Consider the following 23,557-nt stretch of genomic DNA (forward strand, 5'->3'; position numbering starts at 1 on the left):
GCAATCTCTGCTCACTGCAACCTCGACCTCCCAGGTTCAAGCGATTCTCCTGCCTCGGCCTCCCGAGTAGCTGGAACTACAGGCACCTGCCACCACGCTCAGCTAATTTTTGTATTTTTAGTAGAGATGGGATTTCACCATGTTGACCACGATGGTCTCGATCTCTTGACCTTGTGATCCGCTTGCCTCGGCCTCCCAAAGTGCTGGGATTACAGGCCTGAGCCGCGGCGCCCGGCCTGTACATTTTTTTTTTTAAACTCCAGCCACCTTTTTACCCGCACCATAAAATTATACACAAATGACAGCCCTTATCATCTGTTTAGACTAAAACTTTTTGCTAAACTGTCCCGCCTGCTGGTGGCCCCAGGCCGCGGGCCCTGCAGGGATGGAGGCTCACTGCGCCCCTGTCCTAGGACTGCACTGGTCTCCATCCCAGAGAAGGGGTCGGTGGCGCAGCTCCCCTGCTGCTCCTAGGAGTCACCCTGCCCCCCCCCCAGCCCCCTGGCCCCCCGCCCCGCCCCCGCCGCCAGTGCTGGGCTTCTTTCCTGCAAATGGTTCAGAGCTATTGGTCCAGATTCAAAGCTGCCCGTTCCACAGACACTGGGTGTCTCCATGGAAGTGTTTAGCTTGGACGCATCCTCCCAGAGGTTGGGGATGTCTGCGGAGGCAGAGGCCCCGCTGGGTGTGATGAAGCGGGGTGCCAGCGCCGTGCCATTTTCTAATCTGAGCTGGGAAACAACGCCGTGAAGTGGCAGAGAACAGGGTGAGCTTTGTTTGGTCCCAGCCCGTGGGGCATTCTGTCTGGAGCGACTTCTGACTGGGTGGCTACCTACAGGCCTGTACTTCTCTGCATTCTCCATGAGGAAGCAAGCCCGGGGCCTTTAGGAACCAGGACGCCTAATGAGCGTCCACCCAGATGGTCCCGAAGCCCGACGGACGCAGGGGAGGCGCCCAGGTCCTCAGATGGGCCAAGAGTGGTTTCGTGGGGCCTACTCAGAAGGACTAAGCGTTTTTCCCGGTGGTCTCAGTGATGGCCGGTGTGGAAACCACGCGTGCCTCGGCGAAGGCTGGTGTGGAAACCACGCGTTCCCCCATGCCACTGGCCTGTGTGTCTCAAGGACTAGATCACACTTTCCGGCTGGCCCAGTTCTGCAGCCCTCATGAAATACACCCATGTCGGTCGGGGCGTCACTGCCCGGCGCACTGCCTTGCAGCAGGGACCTTTTCGAGCTTATTTTCTTCAGTAGGAAACACGAAAAATAGCCACTACCCCGTCGGGTTTTTTCCTTGTGTAAAAGAAAATGGCTCCTTACTACAGGTCGGCCACCGGCTCTTCAGGTACAGAGATCTGAACTTGGCAAGACCTGCTTTTCTAAAGGGAGTGATGATAAACACTGCAGCGTAAGTGTCCCAGGATTTAAAACCGAAACTCCAACAACAACAACAAAAAAAATTTTTTTTAACTCTACTACTAGCAAGAGCACATTGTGTAAAACACTGACACGGAACATGATGTTTAAACACGTAAACATTTCCTAACATTGGGATGAAATGGTGTCTACCCCCCGTCCCGTGAAGCGTCAGGGCACCGACCACACGGATCCCCTCCGTGGAGCTCACGGCCCCGTGCTCAACTCTAAGACCCGCGAGTTCTCCCGAGCTGCTGGAGCCCGGGTCTCAAGCAAGCCCCGCAGTTACTAGGGTCGCGCAGGAAGCGGCAGCGCTCGGAAGGACGTCTACCCTTATGAAATGCGTACGTTGGCAGGTGTGCTGGCGCCCTTTAAATAAATTACATAAAATGTTTCAGAGCTGGTAAGGAATGTGGAAAAGCGTCTCCCAATTTCCATTAGCATTTGCAATCCCTAATCCCTAACTCGGGCGCTCACACCTCTCCAGGGGTATTTTCAAAGCCACCTGCAGGAGCCCACCCAGCACCGCCAGCGGTGTGGGGCGGGGACCGGCCAAGTTGCGGGGGGGAGGGTGGAATGTGAGGCTGCGCCGCAGGGGGCTCTCAGCGCCCCCGACACCAGGTTTCAGGGACCCACACTGTGCGGTCTTTTTTTCACTATAAAGAAGCAGCTCGAAACTTGGCGGTTCCTTTTCAAACTCGCCTGAAACATCTTCTCTGGCTGGAACTCCTGCCTATAGGATTTCAAAATGGCTTAAATTCGGGCTGTGTCGCGGCCGCGCTTTGGGTCTTCTGGTCCTGCAGGTCCAGGCGCCGGCGTGACGGGCTCGGCCCTGGGGCGTTCGGGGGCGCGGCGCGGGGGAGACGCCGCCACGAGCTCGGGGTGGGGTTGGGGGGCGCAGAACCCCCAAACCGCGCTCTTGGCGCCAGAGGGTGGCCCTGCCTCGCTCGGGAAGACACGGGGCATCCTTCACGCCCAAGGAAACCTCCCTTCCTCCCTCCCACGTGCCCTCTGCGGTCCTGACGGCCCAGCCTCGCCCGTCCCCAAATCGCTGGCCTGCGAGCCGCTTCCTCGGCGGGACCCGCAGCGGCCTCGGCTCGCGCCCTCAGCGCTGGGACAGAGGAGACACCTATTGGCAGAAGGCGCGCTCGGAACCGGGCTGCCGGGAGCTGGGGGGACGCCGTTCGCGGTCCACGCCGCGCCGCTCCCTGGGCGTACAGACCCTGCCGGCCTCGCCCTCGGGCCGGGACCCCTCCGTGCGGGAGACGGGGGCAGGGGCGGGGGCGCGTCCCGGGCCATGGGGGGCGCGGGGGGCCGGGGACGGCGGCCGCGCGGGGCTTACCTTCCTCTGCCGACTTCATGGTGCCGCCGGCGCGCGGCGCGGGCCCCAAAGTTTCTCCGCTCCCGAAGACCGCAGCCGCAGGGCCAAGTGGAAACTTGGAAGGGACTGGAAAGCTGGTGCTTGGCATCCGCGCGGCGGCGGCGGGGAGCGGAGCAGCGGGCGGAGGCACGGGAGGAGCGGGCGCCCCGCGCCGCCCGGGTCGGGTCTCCGGGAAGGCAGCCCTCGCCCCGGGCTCAGCGCCGCGCGCCCCGGAGGAAAGTCATCGAGGGGCGTGTGCGCGCGTGGCGGGGCCCGGCCTCGGCCCTGGGACCTGCGCGGTGCCTCCGAACCCTGCCCGCGCCCCAGTGCCCGCGCCCGGCCGCTGGGATCTGGCGCGGCGACTCCGCCGGCGAGTTCGGAGCCTCTGAGTCTCGCTCTGACGCAGGGCCGCGCTCTGCCTCCTGCCTTTTTAAAGCTGGAAAACACCTCCCCCGCCTCCCCGCCGGCCCGGCGGCTCCCGCGCCCCCTCCCTGCCGTGACATCACGCCCCTGCTGCCCGGGCCCGCGCGGGGCCCCGGGGACGAGTCGCAGAGCGTCCGCCCCTCCCCGCGCCGCGGCAGCCGCTTGCCCGGGGGCAGGGGCGCACGGGGAGGGGCGCGCACGGGGAGGGGGGGCACATGGGGTGGGGGGCCGCACGGGGAGGGGCGCACGGGGAGGGGGGCACACGGGAGGGGGGTGCACGGGAAGGGGATGGGGGCGCAGGGGCGGGAACAGGGACTCCGGGGGCAGGGCAGGGCAGGGGGGCGCTGGGGCTGGCGGGGGAAACGGGGGCGAACGGGCCAGACGGGACGCCTGAGTCCACACGGGTGTCCGGAGAGAGCCCGGCCCTGCTGGAAAAGGGGCGGGGGGCGGGGGGCGGGGGCGGGGGCAGGGGAGGGGTGCGGAGAAAGCCCGGCATGCTGAAGTCATTATGTAAAATCGCAGGCTTCCCCCGCTGTGGAAATTTGGAAAAGCGCTTCACTGGCAGGCCCTAGAAAGGAAATTCCCATCCCGCTAAATTGCTAACAGATTGCGTGGCCGTCCCGGGCGTCGAGTTATTGTCATTTTTATTCTGTAAATATCTGCGCGACCCAGACGGCCTGTGGCAGGGGCCGGCGTGGGGAGGCCGAGGGACGCGCTTACCTGCCCTAGCCGCCCGGAGGGCTGCGTTTTGTGGGCGCGACTGGGAGGCTTCTGACGGGGGGAGGGCCCCCCGGCAACTCACACTTTCCTCTGTCACGTCTCCCTGCGTCTCCTCGGGCTCAGCTCAGCTGCCAACACTGCACCGCATTTTCTTGTTGGCTTTGGATGGAGGGGGTTGGAGGTTAAAGTGTCTGGTGTGTAGAAATCATAAATCGATTGCACGACACCCTTATGTGATTTAAACTAAACCCAAAGGCTAAACTCGTGTCTGCTGCGGGGCCCAGGAGGTCGTCCACAGACCCCCAGGGATCAGTGTGCCCCGTGGGTGCCCCCCACAATCGCCTCCTCCCTGCCGGGGGAGGCGGTCGGGCGCTGCAGAACCCGCGAAGGTGCGCGGCCAGAGCCCGTCCATCCACGTCCCAAGGCCTGGCTCCATTCGGCCGCCCCGACTCAGCACAAATGGAACCCCGCTTTTCCACCGCAGGCCTCGGCCTGGAGAGACGCGCTCAGATTAGCGGGGTGGTGGCCGCCTCGCCCCTGCGGCGTCGGGGCCATTTCCAGGGGTCTCTACCTGCGGGGCCCCTCCCGCGCCGAGCCAGGCCTGGCACGCGCCCCAGAGCACCGGGCGCTGGGAGGGGAGGAGGGGGCCGCGGGAGGACGCCCAGGCCAGTGGGCGGGGGTTCTGGGGGGCTCCAGCGAGGCCGCGCCCCCACGCCCCTCCCTCTCCCCTCCCCTCTAGATCTTCCCTCCGCGAGTGTCCCCAGGCCCGGGGCCAGGATTTGGCCGGGAGAGTTTCCGTCCCCCACCCCCCCCCCCTTCTCCCCACCTCCAGGACGGGGCGGGCGGAGACTCGCCGGGAGGAGGGAATCCCGAGGCCAGGTCTGGCGGGGCGCGCCCAGTCGGTCACGTGGGAGACTGAGCCCCCCGACCCCAGCTGCGGGCCTCGAGCCCGGGCCCGACCTGGCGAGGCTGCCCTTGGCTACTGAGGGGCCGGGGCCGGGGCGGGGGCGGCCGGCTCTTCCTCCTCCTCCCGCCCCTCCCCTTCCTCTGCTGCCTCCTCCTCCTCCTTCAATAAATAATTTTTTCGCCCCATGCAGAAAAGCTCCCTTTTCCTGTCTGCTCTCAAAGCCCTCCTTATCCCCCCGCCCGGGTGACGGAATCCCGGGTCTGTTTCCCTCTGTTTAATGCCGTTGCCGGGACCACGGTGGCCGCGCGCCAGGCGCAGGGAGTTCCGGAGGCGGCGGCCCAGAGCGCGGCCAGCTCGCCCGGCCTGTGCGCCCCGGCCCGGCCTCTGCGGCCACCGCGGGCCCCGGCTCTGCTCCCCGCGCGCCCTGCGCCCCTTTCCTCTTCCTCCTGCCTCCTGGCAGGTTTGTTTATAGCCGCTACTAGGGGAGACGTTACACGGGTTTTATTTTAGGATTGGTGATGACTAACAAAGTTAAAAGGAGCTTAGGACAGAAAACAAAACTATTTTTAGACGACTGTTGTTTCTATGGATTATTGGGGCAAATACACCCCTAGAAGCTTACCGTTTTAAAAGCCCATTGGGGTGCCAAATCCCTTCTCCTGGAGCGCGCTTGGGTGTTCATCCACCCCGTCCAATATTTTCTAGAGCTTGGGTGGTCACTGTTGCTGGGGCTTCCTGGCCTCATGTGTGAGCACCGGGGCTATGGAGACGCCATCCTGGCAGATGCGGGCGTCTCCAGCACGGAGCTGCCCCGAAGTTCAACGCTCCATCCCGTCCCGTCTTCGGAGGGCCGGTGCCACCTGCCCCGCGTGGGGCTTTCCATCCTCAGGGGTGCTCCGCACAGGCGGTGCCGCCTGGGGCTCCCTGGCAGGTGCGCCAGCCAGGGGCAGGTGCGCCCACCCTTTCCTCCCCCGACTGAACCGCAGGCCAGATGCCACTTCCTGCTGGGGAAAATCACTTAATACAACTGTAGTTCACTGCGAATGTTCTGTTCTGCAGTTTTGCGTTCTGGCCCACAGCGGTGGTCACTTGAGAGCTTCTCCCATCAGGGGCCTTCGAGGGTCTGACTCAACTCAGAATCCACCCTCTTCTTCCTGAGGCACCTTCCAACCAACAGGGAAGGGCCCCCACCATGTCCAGAGACTCTCGAGACCATCTGGAGAAATGGGCATTTATTTAGCCAGGGTCTGGAGACTAGGATTAAATTAGCAAACCAGAATTATAGAAAAGGCTATTTACTTTTAAGTAAACTGCCGAGATTTTTTTTTTTTTTAAGTCAGTGTGAGTGAACCTCACAGCCATGGTTGGAGCTGAGAAAGAAATATTTCCCTTTAGTTATACACCTGTGTCAGCACCTTCTGACTTGCCTTCTAAAGTCTGGGGTGTTTCTGGGATCCATAAATTTGGGGTTCAGAGTTTCTACACCATATTGTTACTTGTGAAACATCTCTTTGACCACGCCCCTTCCCTGGAGCGTTGCTAAGGACTTCATAGGTTTCCCTGTCTAAACTCGGCCTGAACGCCCACCTCAGGGACTACCACCATGTCTAAAAACTCAGATCACCAACGGATCAGTCAACTTTCCTACCCTAGATGTGTGTCCAGGGCATGAGGATCAAGGCCAAACTGCTCAGCAGGGCACTTGATGCCCTTCAGCCCACGTCCCCTCCTGGAGTGGCCAGGCAGGAACCTCCTGACCTAAAAGCCACTCCCAGTCATTCTCACCCACTCCAGGACTTTGGAGGCATCTCTCCCCAACGCCATTCAGTCAATCCCCAAGTGCTTGCTGCACCCCAGTCCCCTCTCCTCCCTCTGCCCAGGATCCTGATTGATTTTTTTCCTGCTCTGTCATGCAGGCTGGAGTGCAGTGGCATGAACATGGCTCACTGCAGCCCCAACTTCCTGGGCCCAAGTGATTCCTCACGCCTCAGCCTTCTGAGTAGCTGGGACTATAGGCACGTCACCACACCTGGCTAATGTATTTCTAATTTTATTGATTTTTTTGCAGAGATGAGGTCTTGCTATGTTGCTCAGGCTGGTCTTGAATTCCTGGGCAACTCTGGGACATGGTTAAAGAGATGTTTCGGCCGGGCGCGGTGGCTCAAGCCTGTAATCCCAGCACTTTGGGAGGCCGAGACGGGCGGATCACAAGGTCAGGAGATCGAGACCATCCTGGCTAACCCGGTGAAACCCCGTCTCTACTAAAAAATACAAAAAACTAGCCGGGCGAGGTGGCGGGCGCCTGTAGTCCCAGCTACTCCGGAGGCTGAGGCAGGAGAATGGCGTAAAAACCCGGGAGGCGGAGCTTGCAGTGAGCTGAAATCCAGCCACTGCACTCCAGCCTGGGTGACAGAGCGAGACTCCGTCTCAAAAAAAAAAAAAAAAAAAAAAAAGAGATGTTTCACAAGTAACAGCATGGTGTAGAAACTCTGAACCCCAAATTTATGGATCCCAGGAACACCCCAGACTTTAGAAGAAAAGTCAGAAGGTGCTGACACAGATGTGTAACTAAAGGGAAATCCTTCTTTCTCAGCTCCCACCATGGCTGTGAGGTTCATTCACACTGATTTAAAAAAAAAATCTCAGCAATATACTTAAAAGTGAATAGCTTTTTCTACAATTCTGGTTTGCCAATTTAATTCTAATCTCCAGACTCTGGCAAAATACATGCTTACTTATTTTTTCTTTTTCTTTCTTTTTTTTTTTTTGAGATGGAGTCTCGCTCTGTTGCCCAGGCTGGAGTGTAGTGGTGCGATCTCGGCTCACCGCGACCTCCGCCTCCCAGGTTCAAGTGATTCTCCTGCCTCAGCCTCCCAAGTAGCTGGGATTACAGGCACCCACCACCATGCCCGGCTAATTTTTGTACTTTTAGTAGAGATGGGGTTTCACCATGTTGGTCAGGCTGGTCTTGAGTTCCTGACCTCGTGATCTGCCCACCTCAGCCTCCCAAAGCGCTGGGATTACTGGCATGAGCCACCACGCCCAGCCGATAAATGCTCATTTCTTGAACTCCTGGGCTCAAAAGATCCTTGTGCCTCAGGCTTCTAAAGCGCTGGGATTACAGTCATGAGCCGCTGCACCCAGCCCTAAGGGCCTCTCTGACAAGTCTCCGCTTGCCTCCTCTGAAGACCCTACTGTGGTGGTTAAAAGACAGGCCTCTGGCCTCAAACCGCCTGAGCTTGTTTGATGGCCTAGAACATGGCCCATCCTGGAGAACGTTACTTGTGCGCTTGAGAAGAACGTGTATTCTGCTGCCGTTGGGTGGAGTGTGCTGGCTATAGATATCTGGCAGGTCTGATTGGTTGATACTGTTGTTCAGGCCTTCTGTTTCCTTGTTAACTGCCTGGTTGTTGTATCCATTACTGGAAGTGGGGTATCGAAGTCCCCATTCTCTGTTGTTGAACTGCTTCTCCCCTCATTCTGTGAGTTTTTGCTTCACAGATTTTGGAACTCTCTTATTAGCTGCACATACGTTTACAATTGTTGTATCTTTCTCACGGATTAGTGCTTTTATCATTGTGAAACATTCCTCCTTAATAACACCTTTTTAAAAAAAGCCTGTTTTGTCTAACAGCAGCCACTCCACCTTTCCTTCGTGTGTCATCTTTTGCCATCGTTTTAGTCTATAGTGTGCCTTTGAATAGACAGTGTGTGTCCTGTAGACAGCATAATGTTGGGTCATGTTTTCTTAATTCAGTCTGACAGTCTTTGCTTTCTGATTGGTTGTTAAATGCACTCACATTTAATGTTATTGAACTTTACTTTTCATTTCTATTCTATTCCACTTTACTTTCCATTTTCTATTTTTTCTTATGTCTTCCCCTCATTTAATTATTTATTGATTTATTTGCATTAAGTGAATTATTTTCTAGTGTAGTTTTTGAACTTTTGTTGTTTTAGTGATTGCTCTAGTATGTACCATATACATTTTGACTCCAGTGACACACAAAAACACTATTCCTATGTAGCTAGCTCCATTCCCTTCCCCCTTTTATACATTCTACATTATAAACAGTAATGTTACAAACCTAAGAATACGTTGTGATAACCATTATTTTACCATCTGTAGTTATTTCTTTAGTCCAATATAGCTTTGTTCTCATTCATTTCCTTTGTATTGTTACTGGCACTATGCATATATTGCATTTCTGTAAGTTACAGGCCCAACATTATATTTTATATACATTATTTTATACAATCACTTTTCACACCAGTTACAGAAAGAGAAAAATATGTATTTGTACCATCTTATGAAATTACATAATTACCTTAAGAGGCACTCTGTTTTTTTCCTGTGATTTCAAATTACTGTCTGAAGTTTCTTGCTTACTGCCTGAAGAACTTTAGTATTTTTTGTGAGGTGGGTCAGCTAGCAACAAACTCTCAGTTTGTCTGAAAACGTCTTTATTTCACCTTCATTCTTGAAAGAAAGCTCTGCTGAGTATAGGATTTGGGACTGACAGGTTTCCTTCCTTCCTCCCTCCCTCCCTCTGCCTCCCCCTCTTCTCCTCCCCTCCCCTCCCCTTCCCTCTCCTCTCCTCTCCCCTCCCCTTGCCTCTCCTCTCCTCCCCTCCCCTCCCCTTCCCTCTCCTCTCCTCTCCCCTCCCCTCCCCTTCCCTCTCCTCTCCTCTCCCCTCCCCTCCCCTTCCCTCTCCTCTCCTCTCCCCTCCCCTCCCCTTCCCTCTCCTCTCCTCTCCCCTCCCCTCCCCTTCCCTCTCCTCTCCTCTCCTCTCCTTTGGCTGTTATCCCACTGCCTCTAGCTCACATCATTGCTGCTCAGAAGTCACTTGTTAACCTTATTGGTGTTCCCTTGTAAGTGATGCATTATTTTATTGTTTTGGCTTTTGAGATTTTCTCATTATTGACTTTCAGCATTTTTACTAATAATGTGTGGGTCTGTGGGCCTCTTCAGGTTTGCCCCAGTTGGAGTTCATTAAGATCCCTGGTTTTGTAGGTTATTTTTAAAAACTAATCTGTGATATTTTCAACCATTATTTCTTTTAATATTTTTTCATCCTTTCTTTCCTCTCCTTTCCTTGTTGTACACCCCTTGTGTGGGCTGGTGCCCTTGAGGGCATCCCTGGTGCCCCTCAGCTCTCCAAGGCTCCCCTTGGTCTCCTTCATTCTATTTGCTCCCTGTTCTGGGCTTGCATAATCTCTACTGATGTATCTTCAAGTTCACTTTCGTTCTTCTGCCAGTTCAAATCGATCGCTGAGCTCCAACAGTGAATGGTTCACTTCAGTGATTGCACCTTCCAACTCCAGAATTTCCACTGGTTCTTTTTTATACTTTCGATCAACAGTCTCTACGTGATGTGACATTGTTGTCCCGCCTTCTTTAATCAAGATTTACTTTAGTTCTCTGAGCATGTAAAGGATGTGTTGGCCTTTTTCCATTCAATCCAATATCTGGTCATTCTCCCAGGCAGTTTCTGTTGTCTGCTTTTTAAAAAATTTAAATGTGAGGGTCACACTCTTGTGTTTCTTTGCATGCCTCCTATTTTGTTGGAAACTGGGCGTTTTAAACAATGTATTATAGCAGCTCTGGATACTGGTCCTCCTGTGGGGCTTGTTATTTGCTTATTTACTTGTCTAGCGACTTCTGAGATTACTGCGGTGAAGCCTGTTCCATACACTGCGCCCTCCGCCAGCAAAGTTACGCCTCTGGCTTGCCCCGTAGGGAGAGGAGGCTTACATGTGCCCAGAGTCACCCTGGAATGACAGGATTTTGATAGAGATCTCTTCCTCTCTTTCTCTGACCACACCCAGCTGTTCAATTCCACCAACAGCCATTGGATTGCTCTCTTGTTTTTAACAATATCTGGGGCATAAATTACTCTACAAACTACTCCAATTAAATGGTGCCTTCTTTGAAGGAAGAGTTTCTGATGTCCACATGTGATGTTTGTTTTGACCCCTGGAGGCCCCTCACAGCTATTACTTTCCTAAATCTAGGCTAAATCTTCTTTAAATCCATGAATGTCCCAAATATGAGCTTTCAGCTTCTCCCATGTTCTGCTGAAAATGAAGTCGGTTCTTTTGGGAGGAGATGAGAAGCTCTTTTCCTTACTGCTTCTCACTCCAGGCAAAATCTCTGAGCCAGGGCTCTGGAGCTGGGGACGGGGACAATGGCCAGCCTCAGTGTGAATGACACCTCCATCTCCAGGAGCTGAGTGCTGAGAGGGCAGCATCCCGAGACCCCGCTGGCCTCTCCTGGCCTGGAATCACTGCCCTGTCAGTAGGGGCAAGGGTAGTCGCGCCCTGTCTTCTCAGTGTGCCACACCCAAGGCCCAGCCTCCCGCCCATGAGTGTGGGGACCGGGCAGAAGGGAGCCCCCACCCCTCCACCGGACTCCCCAGGACATAGCAGCCCCAGCAACAGGCAGATGGGGCAGGATGAGAAACGGTGACATGCTGCCCTCCCAGGGTCACTCTCCCCTACCCACCGTGTCCTCAGCTGCAGCCGACCTGCCAGAGTGGGAGGGGGAGGGGAGGAGGCGGTGACTTTGGTTTAAATACCAAATACATTCACCTTTCCTAGTAAAGGTGATTTAAAAAAATCAGGTCTTTTTCAATAGGTGTGTCTTCACTTGCTGTGTGTCCTTAGGACCATTTCCAGAGACTGTAAATGGCTGGGGGTTTTTAACTCCACCAGTTTCCTGCGGACGGGTTCACAGAGCACATCAGCTCCCGTGTGAGAAGCCACTCGCCCACAGCTCGAGTTTGGATTCCAGTCCCCAGAGCACCTACGGGAGCCAATAGTAACAGCCTTCACCTCGCAGGGTAGATCAATGAGAGGCACCTGCTAATGGCTCAATACAGCGTAATCATGATTTCAGAACAATGCTGTTGTGAATTGAACTGCGTCCTCCAAAATGACTCATTAAAGTCCCTGGTCTCTGGGAATGAGACCTCATTTGGTAACTGGCACCTCTGCAGTTGTAACTAGTTAAGATGGTGTCAATTAAGGGGACTCCAGTGATGACTGGTGCCCTCATAAGAGAAGACAGACAAGGGGAATGTGGTGTGCCGACAGAGGCAGACTGGAATGATGGCCCCGTGTGCCAAGGAGCACCTGGACTACCATGAGCCGGAAGAGGAAGGGAAGGGACCGCCGTGGCAGGTTCCAGAGGGCACTTGGCCATGCTGACCCTCGACTGTGCCTTCTGGCCTCCACAACTGTGAGGTCATGTTTCTGCCATTCAAGCCATGCAGTTTGTGGTCATTTGTGATGGCAGCCCCAGGAAACCAACCCAAAGGGCAGTGGTTTTCTTTTTTCTTTTGAGATGGAGTCTCGCTCTGTTGCCCAGGCTGGAGCACAGTGGCACAATCCCGGCTCACTGAAAACTCTGCCTCCCTGGTTCAAGCGGTTCTCCTGCCTCAGCCTCCCAAGTAGCTGGGATTACAGGTGCCCGCCACTGCACCTGGCTAATTTTTGTATTTTTAGTAGAGACGGGGTTTCACCATGTTGGTCAGACTGGTCTCGATCTCCTGACCTCGTGATCCACCCGCCTTGGCCTCCCAAAGTGTTGGGATTACAGGCGTGAGCCACCGCACCCGGCTGGGCAGTGCTTTTCATTCCTTCCGGGATACCATGCCTGTCACAGTGCACTGTGGCCTTTCCTAGAATGTGTGTCCCCTCTCAGGTGGCCTGGCAGCACCCACACCACACCTGTGCCTCCACTAAGACGCTCCCTTCCAGGCCAGTGCCCTGACGTGGGCCCCATGGCCAGGGCACTCCTGCTGGACAGAGCACTCCCTGTGGGATGACCTTTGCTTGAGGACCTCCACTGCCTGGCTCAAACTCCAGGGGGGTCATGGGAATGTTCCTAGTCCCTCCATAACCCATGCGGGGGCATAGCCCACCCAAGGCCAGGGAGGTCCACCTGCTGCTGCCTCGCAGCCACAGGGAACTGCATTCTCTTCCTCTGAAGCCAGGGCCTGAAGAGCGCCCTCCTGGGGAAGCTGTGGACCCTGGGGCTGCCATGGAGACAGGGACTCCAGAGGCCAACTCCATGCCCTGCTCAAGCCCCTGAGTCTAGTGGGACCTGAGAGCCTGCCCCTGGGGCCTTCACCTTGGTCAGGAAGCAACTTCCCTTTTCTGCTCAATCGAGTTTAATGTGGATTCTGTCACTCACACCTGAAGGAGGCCTAGTTCACAGGAAGGCCACAGCTGAACAGGGTCCTTCTTCCTCCACGGGAGCGGGGCCACAGGAATAGAGGCAGATGAAACAGCAACTCTAGCCAGAGGGAAGCTCCCGGTGAGGAGGCTGGGCCAGGCCAGCACAGCTGCTGCAGCCATCTGGGCCTCATACACCACGCTACGCAAGAAAAATGTCCCCTTTAAACCTCGATTTCTTGTAGAAAACACAAAGAGGGCTGAGCTGACACTCCACTGGTGTGCACGGGGGCGGGGAAAGGGTACCACGTGTGTGTCCCAGGGAGACGCGACCCCTTCAGGGACGTGCCAGGGGCCTGCGTCAGCCTGAGGCCAATGAGGACAGCTTCACAGAGATGCAATGGTTCTGCATAGCTGCGTCTTAAGTCGTCAGGAACGTGTGCAAAGCCCGGGGCAGAGGCACTCTGTGCTTCGGAGCCTCTCTTCTCTGTTCTGCACTTTGCAGGACAAGCAGTGGCTGTCATTGTGTGCCTGCCCCTCTCGCAGTGCCAGACGGCTGAGGCAGGAGGGCCCAGGGCTGCATCCTGATCCTGCAGGTCTGCTCTTTTCGCTAATGCTGGTCGAGAGGTAAATAAATCACGTTTTTAGTTTCTGGCAAGTTTGGGTTTGTCCCTGTGAACTCACAATTATTTTCCTCTTGCAAAATAATAATAGTTTTCAAATGGTAATATTCCAACATTTTTCTTTAAACTACTTGGTTTACCCAAATCCGTTTAATTAGGTAGCAACCCAAGGCGAGTCATTTCTGTCCCGGCCTTGGGCAGCGAGGCTGCCCTTTCTATTTTCCTTCCTGATGCTCAGCCACTCTCCTTCTGATGCATGTGCAGAGCATTCCTGACTGCAGGGTGACGAGGCAGGCCCTGGTGGTGTGGCCTGGCTGCTCTGCCTGGGGCTCCGGTCCAGGACTCCCATTACCTGCTTGAGGGAACGGAACCCGCCCTAGACGAAGCATGAGACTGGGCCACGGCCTGGGTTCACTGAGCTTCCCAAACTGTTTTTAAAGTGTTTTGGCTCAATAAAGCTCTAAACAAGTTTTGCCAGGCACTTTTTCCATTAATTTTTGAACCTGAGTGAGTTTCAAGCGAAACCTAACCCTGCAGTTCTGGCTCATTACACTTCACTCATGGAGATGCTGGGCTGGGGCCGTCTGGTGCCGGAGAAGAGATGCTTTTTACAAAGCGGTCGGGGCCTTGCTGCTTCTGAGAGACAGGAAGTGGCGTCTGCCAAAGTGCGAGGGCCCATGAACCCTCAACACCGAGGTGGCCACTGCAGGCCGGGAGCAGGGATGGGGGTGGGGCCATGGGTCAATGCCCAGCAGAGCAGCCCAGCACCTGCACCTGGGGCTTGGCTGGCTCCGCCCCACTCAGACAGCCCCTTTGAGGTTTAATTGTGGTAAAATAGCCATAACATAAAATTTACCATCTTGGCCATTTTTTAAAGTGCATTCACGTTGTGCAAACATCTCCACCATCCATCTCCAGAGGTTTCTCATCCTCCCAAACTGAAGCTCTGCCCGTGAAACAGGGACTTTCCTCCCTCCCAGCCCTGGCCGCCACCTGCTCCCTGTCTCCGCGGATCTGACAACTCTGGGGCCTCCAATGAGTGGACTGGGATGGGGCTTCTGTGCCTGCCGTCTTCAGCTTGGCAGGACGTCCTCAAGGCACATCCGCAGCGTGGCCCGTGTCCGAATTTCTTCCTTGTTAAGGCTGAGTCACATCCCTGTGGATGGGTTGGGCCCCACTGTGGGTCCCTCCTCTGTCCACGGACACTCGAGTGACCTTCCCCTTTGGCTGCTGTGAGCACCAATGGTGGGCAGGCAGCTCTTCCAGACCTGCTTTCTGTTCTCTCTGATGGCGTGGTGACTGTGTGTGCAGCTTCCTGGGGGCTGCGGTCCTCCCGGTGCTCTCCCACCTGCCCCTTTTTGGTGGATGGAGCCTGGGGTCCCTGCAGATGGCCCCACTAGGGTCCCCTTGGGGACAAGGGGTGTGTCTCTCCCTGTCTCTCTCCACTCCCCTCCGGTGTCTGCCTCTCTCTCTCTCTCTGCCCCGGCAAGTGTGGTGTCTGGTCGCTGCTGAGGGACCTCCCTCGTCACTCCTGTGTTCTCAGGTTTATAGTCCTCAGAGGCTGGGGCGGGGGCCAGCAGGGTGCCCCCATCCTTGCCATGGGTCTGGCCTAGGCCTGGAGGGTGGCCTGCCAGGGGGCTGCAGGTCGGGGTGTCCCCTCCTGAGCGGTGTGACCGTCACGGGGCTGCAGAGGTGTGCAGCTGAGTGACCAGCCAGCCTGGACACCTGGGACCAACACACCTGCGGATCCCACAGTGCATGATCTGGGTGGCCGTGGGCTCTGGGCGATCTGCAGTGGGGCGGACACCTCCTTGTCACCGCTGCCCCGCAGTGCTCCTGAGAACTTGTGTGGGGCCCGAACTGCAGGCTCTGGGAAGGGCTGCAGGGGACAGTCTGTCTTCATGAGTCCACACTGAGGGGCGTTTCAGAACCCACGGGTGGCCTGTGGATTGGGGCAGGGCCCGGGGAGGGCCTGGAAGGGCCGAAGCAACCAAGCCGGGCCCCAGAGGAGAGGCTGCAGCCCCATGGGTGCAGGTGGGCATGACCCAGGACTGGGATGCCCAGACCAGCCCAGGACGGGCTTTCCAACGCAGGCTGTGCTTAGGTTTCAGCATTTCAGGTTTCCTGTGCCCCAGCCCTGCAAGGTCTCCCACCCCCGTACAGCCATGGAAGCTGGCTTTGGTCCCCAGGCCCCACGACTCACCTGCTGCCGGCGCGTCCCTGCTCACCCCGCCCCGTGAGTCGCGTCAGGGATGCCTGGGTTTCCCTAAGTGCACAGCTCCACAGCTCTCAGCCGGGCTGTACCGTCAGCCACGTCTCTGCTGGTTCCCTGGCACAGCCCCCGCCCCTGGCTGGGCCCCCCGCACAGTCCCCACACTGGGTCTGGGCTCCTGGTCCTCAGGTCACTGAGAGCTGAGAGATGAGCGATGACGGTGCAGCCCAGGGCCCGATTCTGTCCCGGCCCACCCCGCTCTCCTCTTACTGCCTTTTGTTTCTTCTCATTTTGTCACAAATTAGGGGGGACTCAAGGAGGCCAAGGGGAGGGCCCTGTCCCCAGGTGAAGGCACAGAGCCCAGAGGACGCAGCAAGAATTTTCACAGGGGACCGTGGATGGCATCAGTCCAGGTAGTTCCTAGAAACAGGCAGAGCCAGAGACAGCCAGTGCCCCTGGTAAGGCGACGGTGGCCGTGATGTCCCCATACTGGCCCCCTGCTCCTGTCCTGTGGACCTGGTTCTCTCTCTCATTTTCTCATCTAGACAGTTACTCCCACCTGGATGGCCCCAGCTGGACAAGCCGAGGCTCAGGTCAAGAGGACACACGGCAGTGGGACAGGAGCAGGGACAGGAGCAGGGCAGGCTGGCCCGGGAGCCTGGTGCATCCCGGCGGGTCAGCAGGAGAGGAGCAGGGTGAAGTGGCCTGGAAGCCTGGCGCATCCTGGACTGGGCACCCACAGCCTCTGACCACCAGCCCTGCAGGGTCCGCACGAGCATCTGTGCCTGGGAGTCAGCATCAACATGTGGCCCGGGACCCCGGTTAACCCCACTGTCTGCACGGGGCTCCCCATGGCCAATGGAAGTGAAGAGGGCAGTCTCAGAGCCCGGAGATTGTACATGGATGCACGAGCTACTGTGAGGATAACATGGGAGCTCTCGCGGCTTCTCCTTCTCCTGGCGGGGTGCTTCCTGTGATTGTGCTGGACGCATGGTGTGGGCACAGGAACAAACCTTCAGCTAGGAGAATGGGCAGTATTTTCTCCCCAGCACCTACAGGCAGGGAATGTTAGGTTTACAACTTCTGAGGGACTACAACTGGACCCGTTAGAGACAAACTGAAATGCAGACAATTAAAAGTGTCCCTGAGGGCGGCAGGCACCTGCGATGGAAGCCGGTGGTACAGCTCCTTCTCGTGGCCCCAGCTCTTCTGCATAGCCTGGCCCGGGGCAGCTGCAGGTGGGAGAAGTGAGGCACACTCGGGATGGCCCTTGTTTTGCTTGTCTTTCCCCGGGGCCCATGGGGGAGGTCAGGAGTCCTCATCCGGCCAGGCCTCACCCCAGCAGGATGCCCTGAGGAAGGAACACAGGGTCTACAGGGCCAGGGGTTGCTCCACACGGGGCAGCCTCCGAGGAAAGGTCTCCTCGAGGGAATCAGTGAGAATCACGACATCCCATTCCTCCAGGGCAAGAGCCTTGCTGGCTCCCCACCTGCAAACACAGCTGTGCTTGACCCCAGGGAGAAACTGAGGCAAGCTGTGAGAGGGCCTCTCGGGACAGGGAGAAGGTCTGAGGCTGACCTTGTGGTGACGGGGGAACCAGCCACGGCAGACGGTGTCCCCTCGGCTGCCCTGCACAGTCTCCCAGGCAACCCAATGACAGCAACAAGTGCTGGGAGCCCAATTTTAAAACGGACACTTCACCTAAAAATCCAGATTTCTGACTTGCAGTGACGCCTGATCTCAGGGCCTCCCTCTCTTCCTTAATGAGGGGTGGAGATTCCAAAGGCCATGTGTCTCTTCCAGGACATGGTCTGTGCTGGCCTCGTCTTTCTAGATCTGGACCCCAGCGCTTCTGTTCGCATCTCGGGTCACAACCAGGGCGACGTCCACCCCCAGCGCGGATGAGCTCAGTGCCTGCAGCCTTCCGGGCCCAGAACTCTCAGGACCCAGGCAGAGGTGGGGCTGGAGAATTTCTGGATTCTCTTCCAGGCCCACAGGCGCAGGACAATCCATTTTGGAAAATCCTGTTGTTAGCCTGAGCATTGAGGACTCGGCAGAACTGGCACGAGGACCCCCTTCCTCCCGGGCTTCTGCTCGGCCATGGTCCCCAGGCCCACCCGAGGGGCCGACCAGCACCTGGGACGGGTGGTGGGAGCTGAGGCTGCCCTGCAGCCCTCCACGGGGGACTCTCTCCCCGTCCAGACACAAGTAACACCTCCTGTGTAGAAGCGCCCGCGGGACGGGAGGAAACTCTTCAGCGAGAGCAAACTGGCTTTCCTGGGGACCCCGTTTCAGGGGTTGCTTGTTGGTGCTCAACAGGACACCATATTCAGAGGAATCCCCAAGCTATCAGCTTCTCTAACCCCCAAAATGCGAGCTGGAGCCGGGATGTCGGCCCAGGTGGCCTCGCAGGTGCCATTTCGTGGCTTCTGGCTCCCCCTTCTGGAACCGCCTGAAATGACAGCCGTCTGCAGTAGCAGGACCCGCAGCCCGGGGTTGGGGGGGTGCCTGGTGTCCCCTCCACGGCCCAGGACTTACGTGCTGGGGACTGGGGGGGGGGCTGCTCCTGAGTGGGACTGAGTGGCTTGCTCAGTTGTGCCAGGGGGGCCTTGGAGGTGGTGACCCCAGCGGAGTCCCTGACCCTAGGAAGGGTGCACCTGGGCCTGCCCGTGACCGTCACAGAAGGGAGGCAAGGCCAGCTTGTTTGGTCCATGTCGGGGTCTTGCTACAGGTTTCTCTGCTGGGCCTGCACAGGAGAGGAAGGCACTGGTGGCTGTCGGGGGTACGGACTTACGGGCTCCGGGAATGCAGTGCGGCCCTCAAGGCATGGCCGTCACTGACCTGGAATTGGATGAGACTATGGAAAACTGGCGAATCCTCGCCCACCTGCCGCCCCTGCTGGGCGCTGGCACTCTGCTCTCGTCACCCCAGAGCACCAGGCCGCAGTCTCGGGTCTGAGCACGAGCTGCTCTGATGACAGGCTTTGCTTGTATCTTCCCGCCCTCGGCTCCAACCTCCCCTTTCCAAGGAGTCTCCCAAGGCTGCCGGCCCTGCTGGTTCTTCCGCAGCACTTACCTCCCTGGGACCAGCTATTCCGGGCGGCGGACAGGACCGTGAGGGTCACGCCTCTACACGTAAACCTAGAAACGTGGGGCCAGCACAGCACTGGATGCTCGGGGACGCTGCCCATCACACGCAGAAAGGAGGAACGGGCTCCTCCTCCTGCAGCACCGCTGACTCCAGACACGCAGAATGCTCTCCCCAGGATGGGCACCCTCCTGAAGGGCTCTGGGGCTGTACGGCCGGCTCAGAATTTCTGGGGCTGACACAGGTCCAGAACCTAAAAAGCAAAGAGGTTACACCGCAAGCCGGCAGCCGGTGGAAATACAGCCTCTCGCCTGACCTCAGAGCTGGTTCCTGAACTGGAGCTGGAACTGGATCTAATGCCCATCTAATGACCCTTTAGTGGGCTGTTATTTTCTTTAATCCAGCAGAGAATCCATGTCACAGACCCGTTCCGACTGCCTTGCTGCCCGTCTGCCGGGAACGCCCTGTCCGTCTCGTTTAACCCTCACAAGCAGCAGCCCCCCTGGGGTGATTTCGTTTACGGGGGAAAAGACCCCTCCCTCCTCCCGTCTCCACCTGCCCCAGACGCATCTCGATTTCTTGAGACGAGTCTTCAACCGTCTCCTCATCAGGATCCAAGTGATCTACGGCCGGTCGTTTATCTAAAAGCTGGACTGCAGTGTTACTCCCAAAGGCTCAGGGGTTCAGCATTTCTGAGGTTATTGACAATGTAATCAGTCTATTAGTGTCACAGGTGGGTGGTTTATTTGTACAGGTGCACGGGGGAGCAGCCTTTCATTTGCACTTGGCCTCCACCCCCGAGGCCCGAGCGTGTGACCCCATCTCCTGGGCTGCTGGCTGTAGACTTAAGATTTCTACCGTCCCAACGCCCCCAACGCAAACTGCTCTGGCAGAAGCGATAAAGACACGTAAAATCCAAGTCAGCCCCCCAGGATGTGACTTCCGGGCGACACCGACTTGGTGCACAGAAGGGAAAATCCCAGGCAGCCTCCGGCAGCGACCAGACGCGCCCAGATCACGGAGCGGACAGCAGCGACACCTTGTGGGGACGCAGGAAATCGCACCCTCGCAGGGCCAGGCCCGTCTGGAAATTCAGAACGCTCAGGACAGATGACCCAGGAATTCCATTCAAAAGGCCTGTTGCGTATGGGGAAGACTGGCAGCTTCATTGCTCTCTGCGGCTATTTTCTCCTCCGCAAAGCTGCGGGGGACGGTAGGTGGGTGCTGGGCAGCCCCTCCGCTGGTTGGTGAAATGCCCTTGGAGCCCCACGCACACAGCGCGGCCAGGATTTCAAGTGACAGGGCCCACCTTGATGGGAAACGACGCAGAAAATGAACAGGTGAAACTCCTGGCAGAGGCTGCGGCGCCTGCGTGGAAAATACAGAGAAACTCTCCTTTGAACCAAGAGGCCTGGTGTTTGACCAACTTCTGCTGAGGCCTCCAAGAAGGGGCATTGCTGCAGGCGGCACAACACACCGGTTTCGAGGAATACCCCAGGCACAGGACACAGCTGAGGAAATGAACTCCTGGCCCCAAGAACCTTCCCAGCGTCACAGAAGCGAGGGGTCTGGCTGGGCGACACCATGAATGCAGCGTGGCAGCCGCACAGGCTTTCATCATCTCAACTGGTGTGTGTTTCCAACCAAGTAAACTCCCATGACCAGGCAAGTGAGCTATCTTAGGGGATGTGAGTTTTACAGGACAGCTGATTTCTACCTATAGAAATGGCGTTCGAGTGTGATTTTGCAAATATAAAAGGATGGGAAGGACACGCGTGCTAGCAGCAAAGTCTCTGGGCAATGATTTACGCTGGTGGCTGCAATGGAATTGTGTTCGGAAACACCACTGTTTGTACGACTTGCCTTCAGAACGTGTGAGGAGAACAGCTCTTTAGTGAGAACTCAGTAACTCGAGTGTTTTTACTGAAAAGCGAAATGCGAGTATAAAGCGAGGTGCCTTCAGCAAAGGGCAGCCGTCTGTCTGAGCAGGAGCTGCAGCTGGTGTGGACACGGGCCTCCGTGGAGCCTCAATTTTATTACATTTGAGTAGGAATGACTGTGTATTATAACATCAAAGAAAGAATGTGAATGTTAGGGAATTGCAGAAATTAAACTTTCATTCTAATTCTTAGAATGCCAGAGTAAGATAAACCCTTTACAGTAACAGTAAAATAATTTGGGCTCATTTTCAGTAGAAACTCAAGCTGCTTCAATATGGAAATAGGATTTTGACAAACACAAAAGAAGAAAGAAAAGCAGGGGTGAAGCCCCACACTGAGAGGGAGAGGCCGTCCTGGCATCTGTGCCCTGGGCTCGCCTAGCAGGGGTGAAGCCTCGCACTGAGAGGGAGAGGCCGTCCCGGCATCCGTGCCCTGGGCTCGCCTGGCAGGGCTGACGTCCCTGCACTGAGAGGGACAGGCCGTCCCGGCATCGGTGCCCTGGGCTCGCCTGGCATACCCTCCCTTTCTCGTGGTGCTCGCTTGGTAGCAATGGCAAACCCTGTGTTCACTGGAAAGGGCAGAAGGTGCTGGGACCAGCCCGCTGGGGGTGCACAACCCCTTAGGAGGCCAGCTTGCAGTAGCTTGGCGGAGACAGCTTGCGCCTCAGGTACTTGAGGACATACAGCGGGAGGCAGCTGACCACGGTGATCGCCGACACTTTCCACAGGAAGGCCACGGTGGTGATAAAGGCAACATCTGTTGGCAGGAAACAGAAGAAAAGGTAAGAGCCGACAGGAAGCCCTGGGCCCTCATGGCCACAGCCACAGACCCGGCCAGGCCACCGGGCGGTCTCAGCTTGCCACGGAACTATCACCGTACGTTTATAGGAGCCCAGCTCCAAATCTCAGGTTTTCCTGACTGCAGAATTGTTTAACCTGCATACCGGGCATAATTCATTCTTCTTTTAATGGAAAAAACAAACCAAAGCATTATAAAGAGATTGTAGGCCAGGCGCAGTGGCTGTAATCGCAGCACTTTTGGGAGGCCAAGGCAGACGGATCACTTGAGGTCAGGAGTTCGAGACCAGCCTGGCCAACATGGGAAAACCTCCTCTCTACAAAAAAGACAACAAAACATTAGCCGGGCATGGTGGTGGGCACCTGTAATCCCAGCCACCAGGGAGGTGGAGGCAGGAGAATTGCTTGAACCCAGGAGGCGGAGGTTGCAGTGAACTGAGATCACACCACTGCACTCCAGCCTGGGGACAGAGTGAGACTACATCTCAAAAAAAAAAGTTTGCAGGCCAGCTACGGTGGCTCACGCCTGTAATCCTAGAACTTTGGTACGCTGAGGCGGGTGGATCACCTGAGGTCAGGAGTTTGAGACCAGCCTGGCCAACATGGGGAAACCTTGTCTCTACTAAATATACAAAAATTATCCTGGTGTGGTGGTGGGCGCCTGTAATCCCAGCTACTCAGGAGGCTGAGGCAGGAGAATCACTTGAACTCAGGAGGTGGAGGTTGCAGTGAGCCAAGATCGCACCATTGCACTCCAGCCTGGGTAACAAGAGTGAGACTTCGTCTCAAAAAAAAAAGGGTTGCAGATGACTAATGTCACCAAATACCACTAAATGGGTAGACAATGCTCTGTGGCAGAATTTGTAAAGGCACTGAAGCACTGGAACAGACACCAACTCACCTAACTTATGGGAGTGGTTTGGACGATCTAGGCTAGCCGTTTTGGTTTTGGTTTTTGTTTTTTTAAGGTAGAACTGACTTTATGAGGGGCTGGGGGCATCAGAGGGCAGCCGGCAGTTCCATCTGCAACACAAATGCTCAGACCGGTCTGCTCTTAGAGGCTCTGAGCCCGGCCCACCCAGAGAATGTTCTCGCCTATCACCCTCCCAGCATCTCCACAGAAGAACCATGTACTCACCATGGCCGAGCTGTGCTGCTAATGACTAGGCCACTTACATTCCTCACAAGAAGAGGAGGTGAGAAACTGGATATTTACATACTTCGAATCTACATATAGTGGAAATCCCTTTAGACTGTTGCCGGATGGGATAAAAAGATCTATGGAGCAGAGTTAGAGGCCTTTGTAAAATAAATGACAGAGGGAAGCGCCAGATCTCTGTATGAAGGGGAAGTCCTACGTTTGTGTGTACTCATTTTCTGAAGACCCTGAAAATGTTTTCCAGGAGCTCAGCCCCTACAACTGAAAAGGCAAACATGTTTTAGGGACTCGTGCAATCCTTAGCAGATGGCAGGGGGCCTGGCCCCTTCCCTTCACTCAGGGCCACCAAGCCCCCAACAGGCAAGCCAGCAGCACTCAGCCCACGACGAGCCAAGTAAGCACATGGCCACCAGCTTACGTGATATCAGGGAGTTCGTGAGGAACACTGAATTAGAGGACGGTTTATTTTTCGGATTAGTTAAGTATCTTTATCAATATTGTTTGGCTAAATTTCTACACTTTTGAAAGAAAGGATAACTTTACCTACCTAAGAAAGCTCCAAAAGACACTCTGCCTATACCTGTTCCAAAACAGGAATAAAGAAAATAAAGGACAGATTAAAGGAGATACTGGGTATTTCAAGGGGTTAGCAAACGAATAAGAAACACATTAAAAGCAATAAAATGGCAGGTGCAAGATGCGTTTTCAATGTGGTTTTAACCTCTCATTTCCCTGCCTGTTA

At 56.2% G+C, this 23,557-nt stretch overlaps 2 protein-coding genes across 40 annotated transcripts in view; both read right to left on the reverse strand.

Annotated features, from left to right (window-relative positions):
- The window catches only part of NFATC1 (nuclear factor of activated T cells 1), a 130,305-nt gene extending 124,550 nt beyond the window's left edge, over positions 1-5,755 (reverse strand). For 2 of the 11 annotated variants that reach the window (XM_077974871.1, XM_077974868.1), the window contains exons 1-2: positions 4,739-5,264; positions 3,995-4,071 (exon numbers count right to left, since the gene is read on the reverse strand). Coding sequence is in view for 6 of the 11 variants with exons in the window: in XM_077974864.1 (XP_077830990.1) it covers positions 2,752-2,878 (127 nt within the window). In the remaining 5 variants the exon portion in view is untranslated. Of the gene's footprint in view, positions 1-2,751; positions 4,072-4,738; positions 5,265-5,441 lie in introns of those variants that run through there. The other 9 variants (XM_028838229.2, XM_028838230.2, XM_077974864.1 and 6 more) reach the window with 8 other exon arrangements.
- A 15,180-nt stretch (positions 5,756-20,935) lies between these two features.
- The window catches only part of ATP9B (ATPase phospholipid transporting 9B (putative)), a 295,624-nt gene continuing 293,002 nt past the window's right edge, over positions 20,936-23,557 (reverse strand). For 18 of the 29 annotated variants that reach the window (XM_077974850.1, XM_077974843.1, XM_077974838.1 and 15 more), the window contains 2 exons: positions 23,363-23,395; positions 20,936-21,615 (listed from right to left, as the gene is read on the reverse strand). In XM_077974850.1, coding sequence (XP_077830976.1) covers positions 21,479-21,615; positions 23,363-23,395 — 170 coding nt within the window. In that variant the 3' untranslated portion in view covers positions 20,936-21,478. The remainder of the gene's footprint in view (positions 21,616-23,362; positions 23,396-23,557) is intronic. The other 11 variants (XR_013408181.1, XM_077974856.1, XM_077974845.1 and 8 more) reach the window with 1 other exon arrangement.

Source organism: Macaca mulatta, chromosome 18 (genome assembly GCF_049350105.2).
Source record: "Macaca mulatta isolate MMU2019108-1 chromosome 18, T2T-MMU8v2.0, whole genome shotgun sequence".
NCBI classification, from domain to species: Eukaryota; Metazoa; Chordata; class Mammalia; order Primates; family Cercopithecidae; genus Macaca; species Macaca mulatta.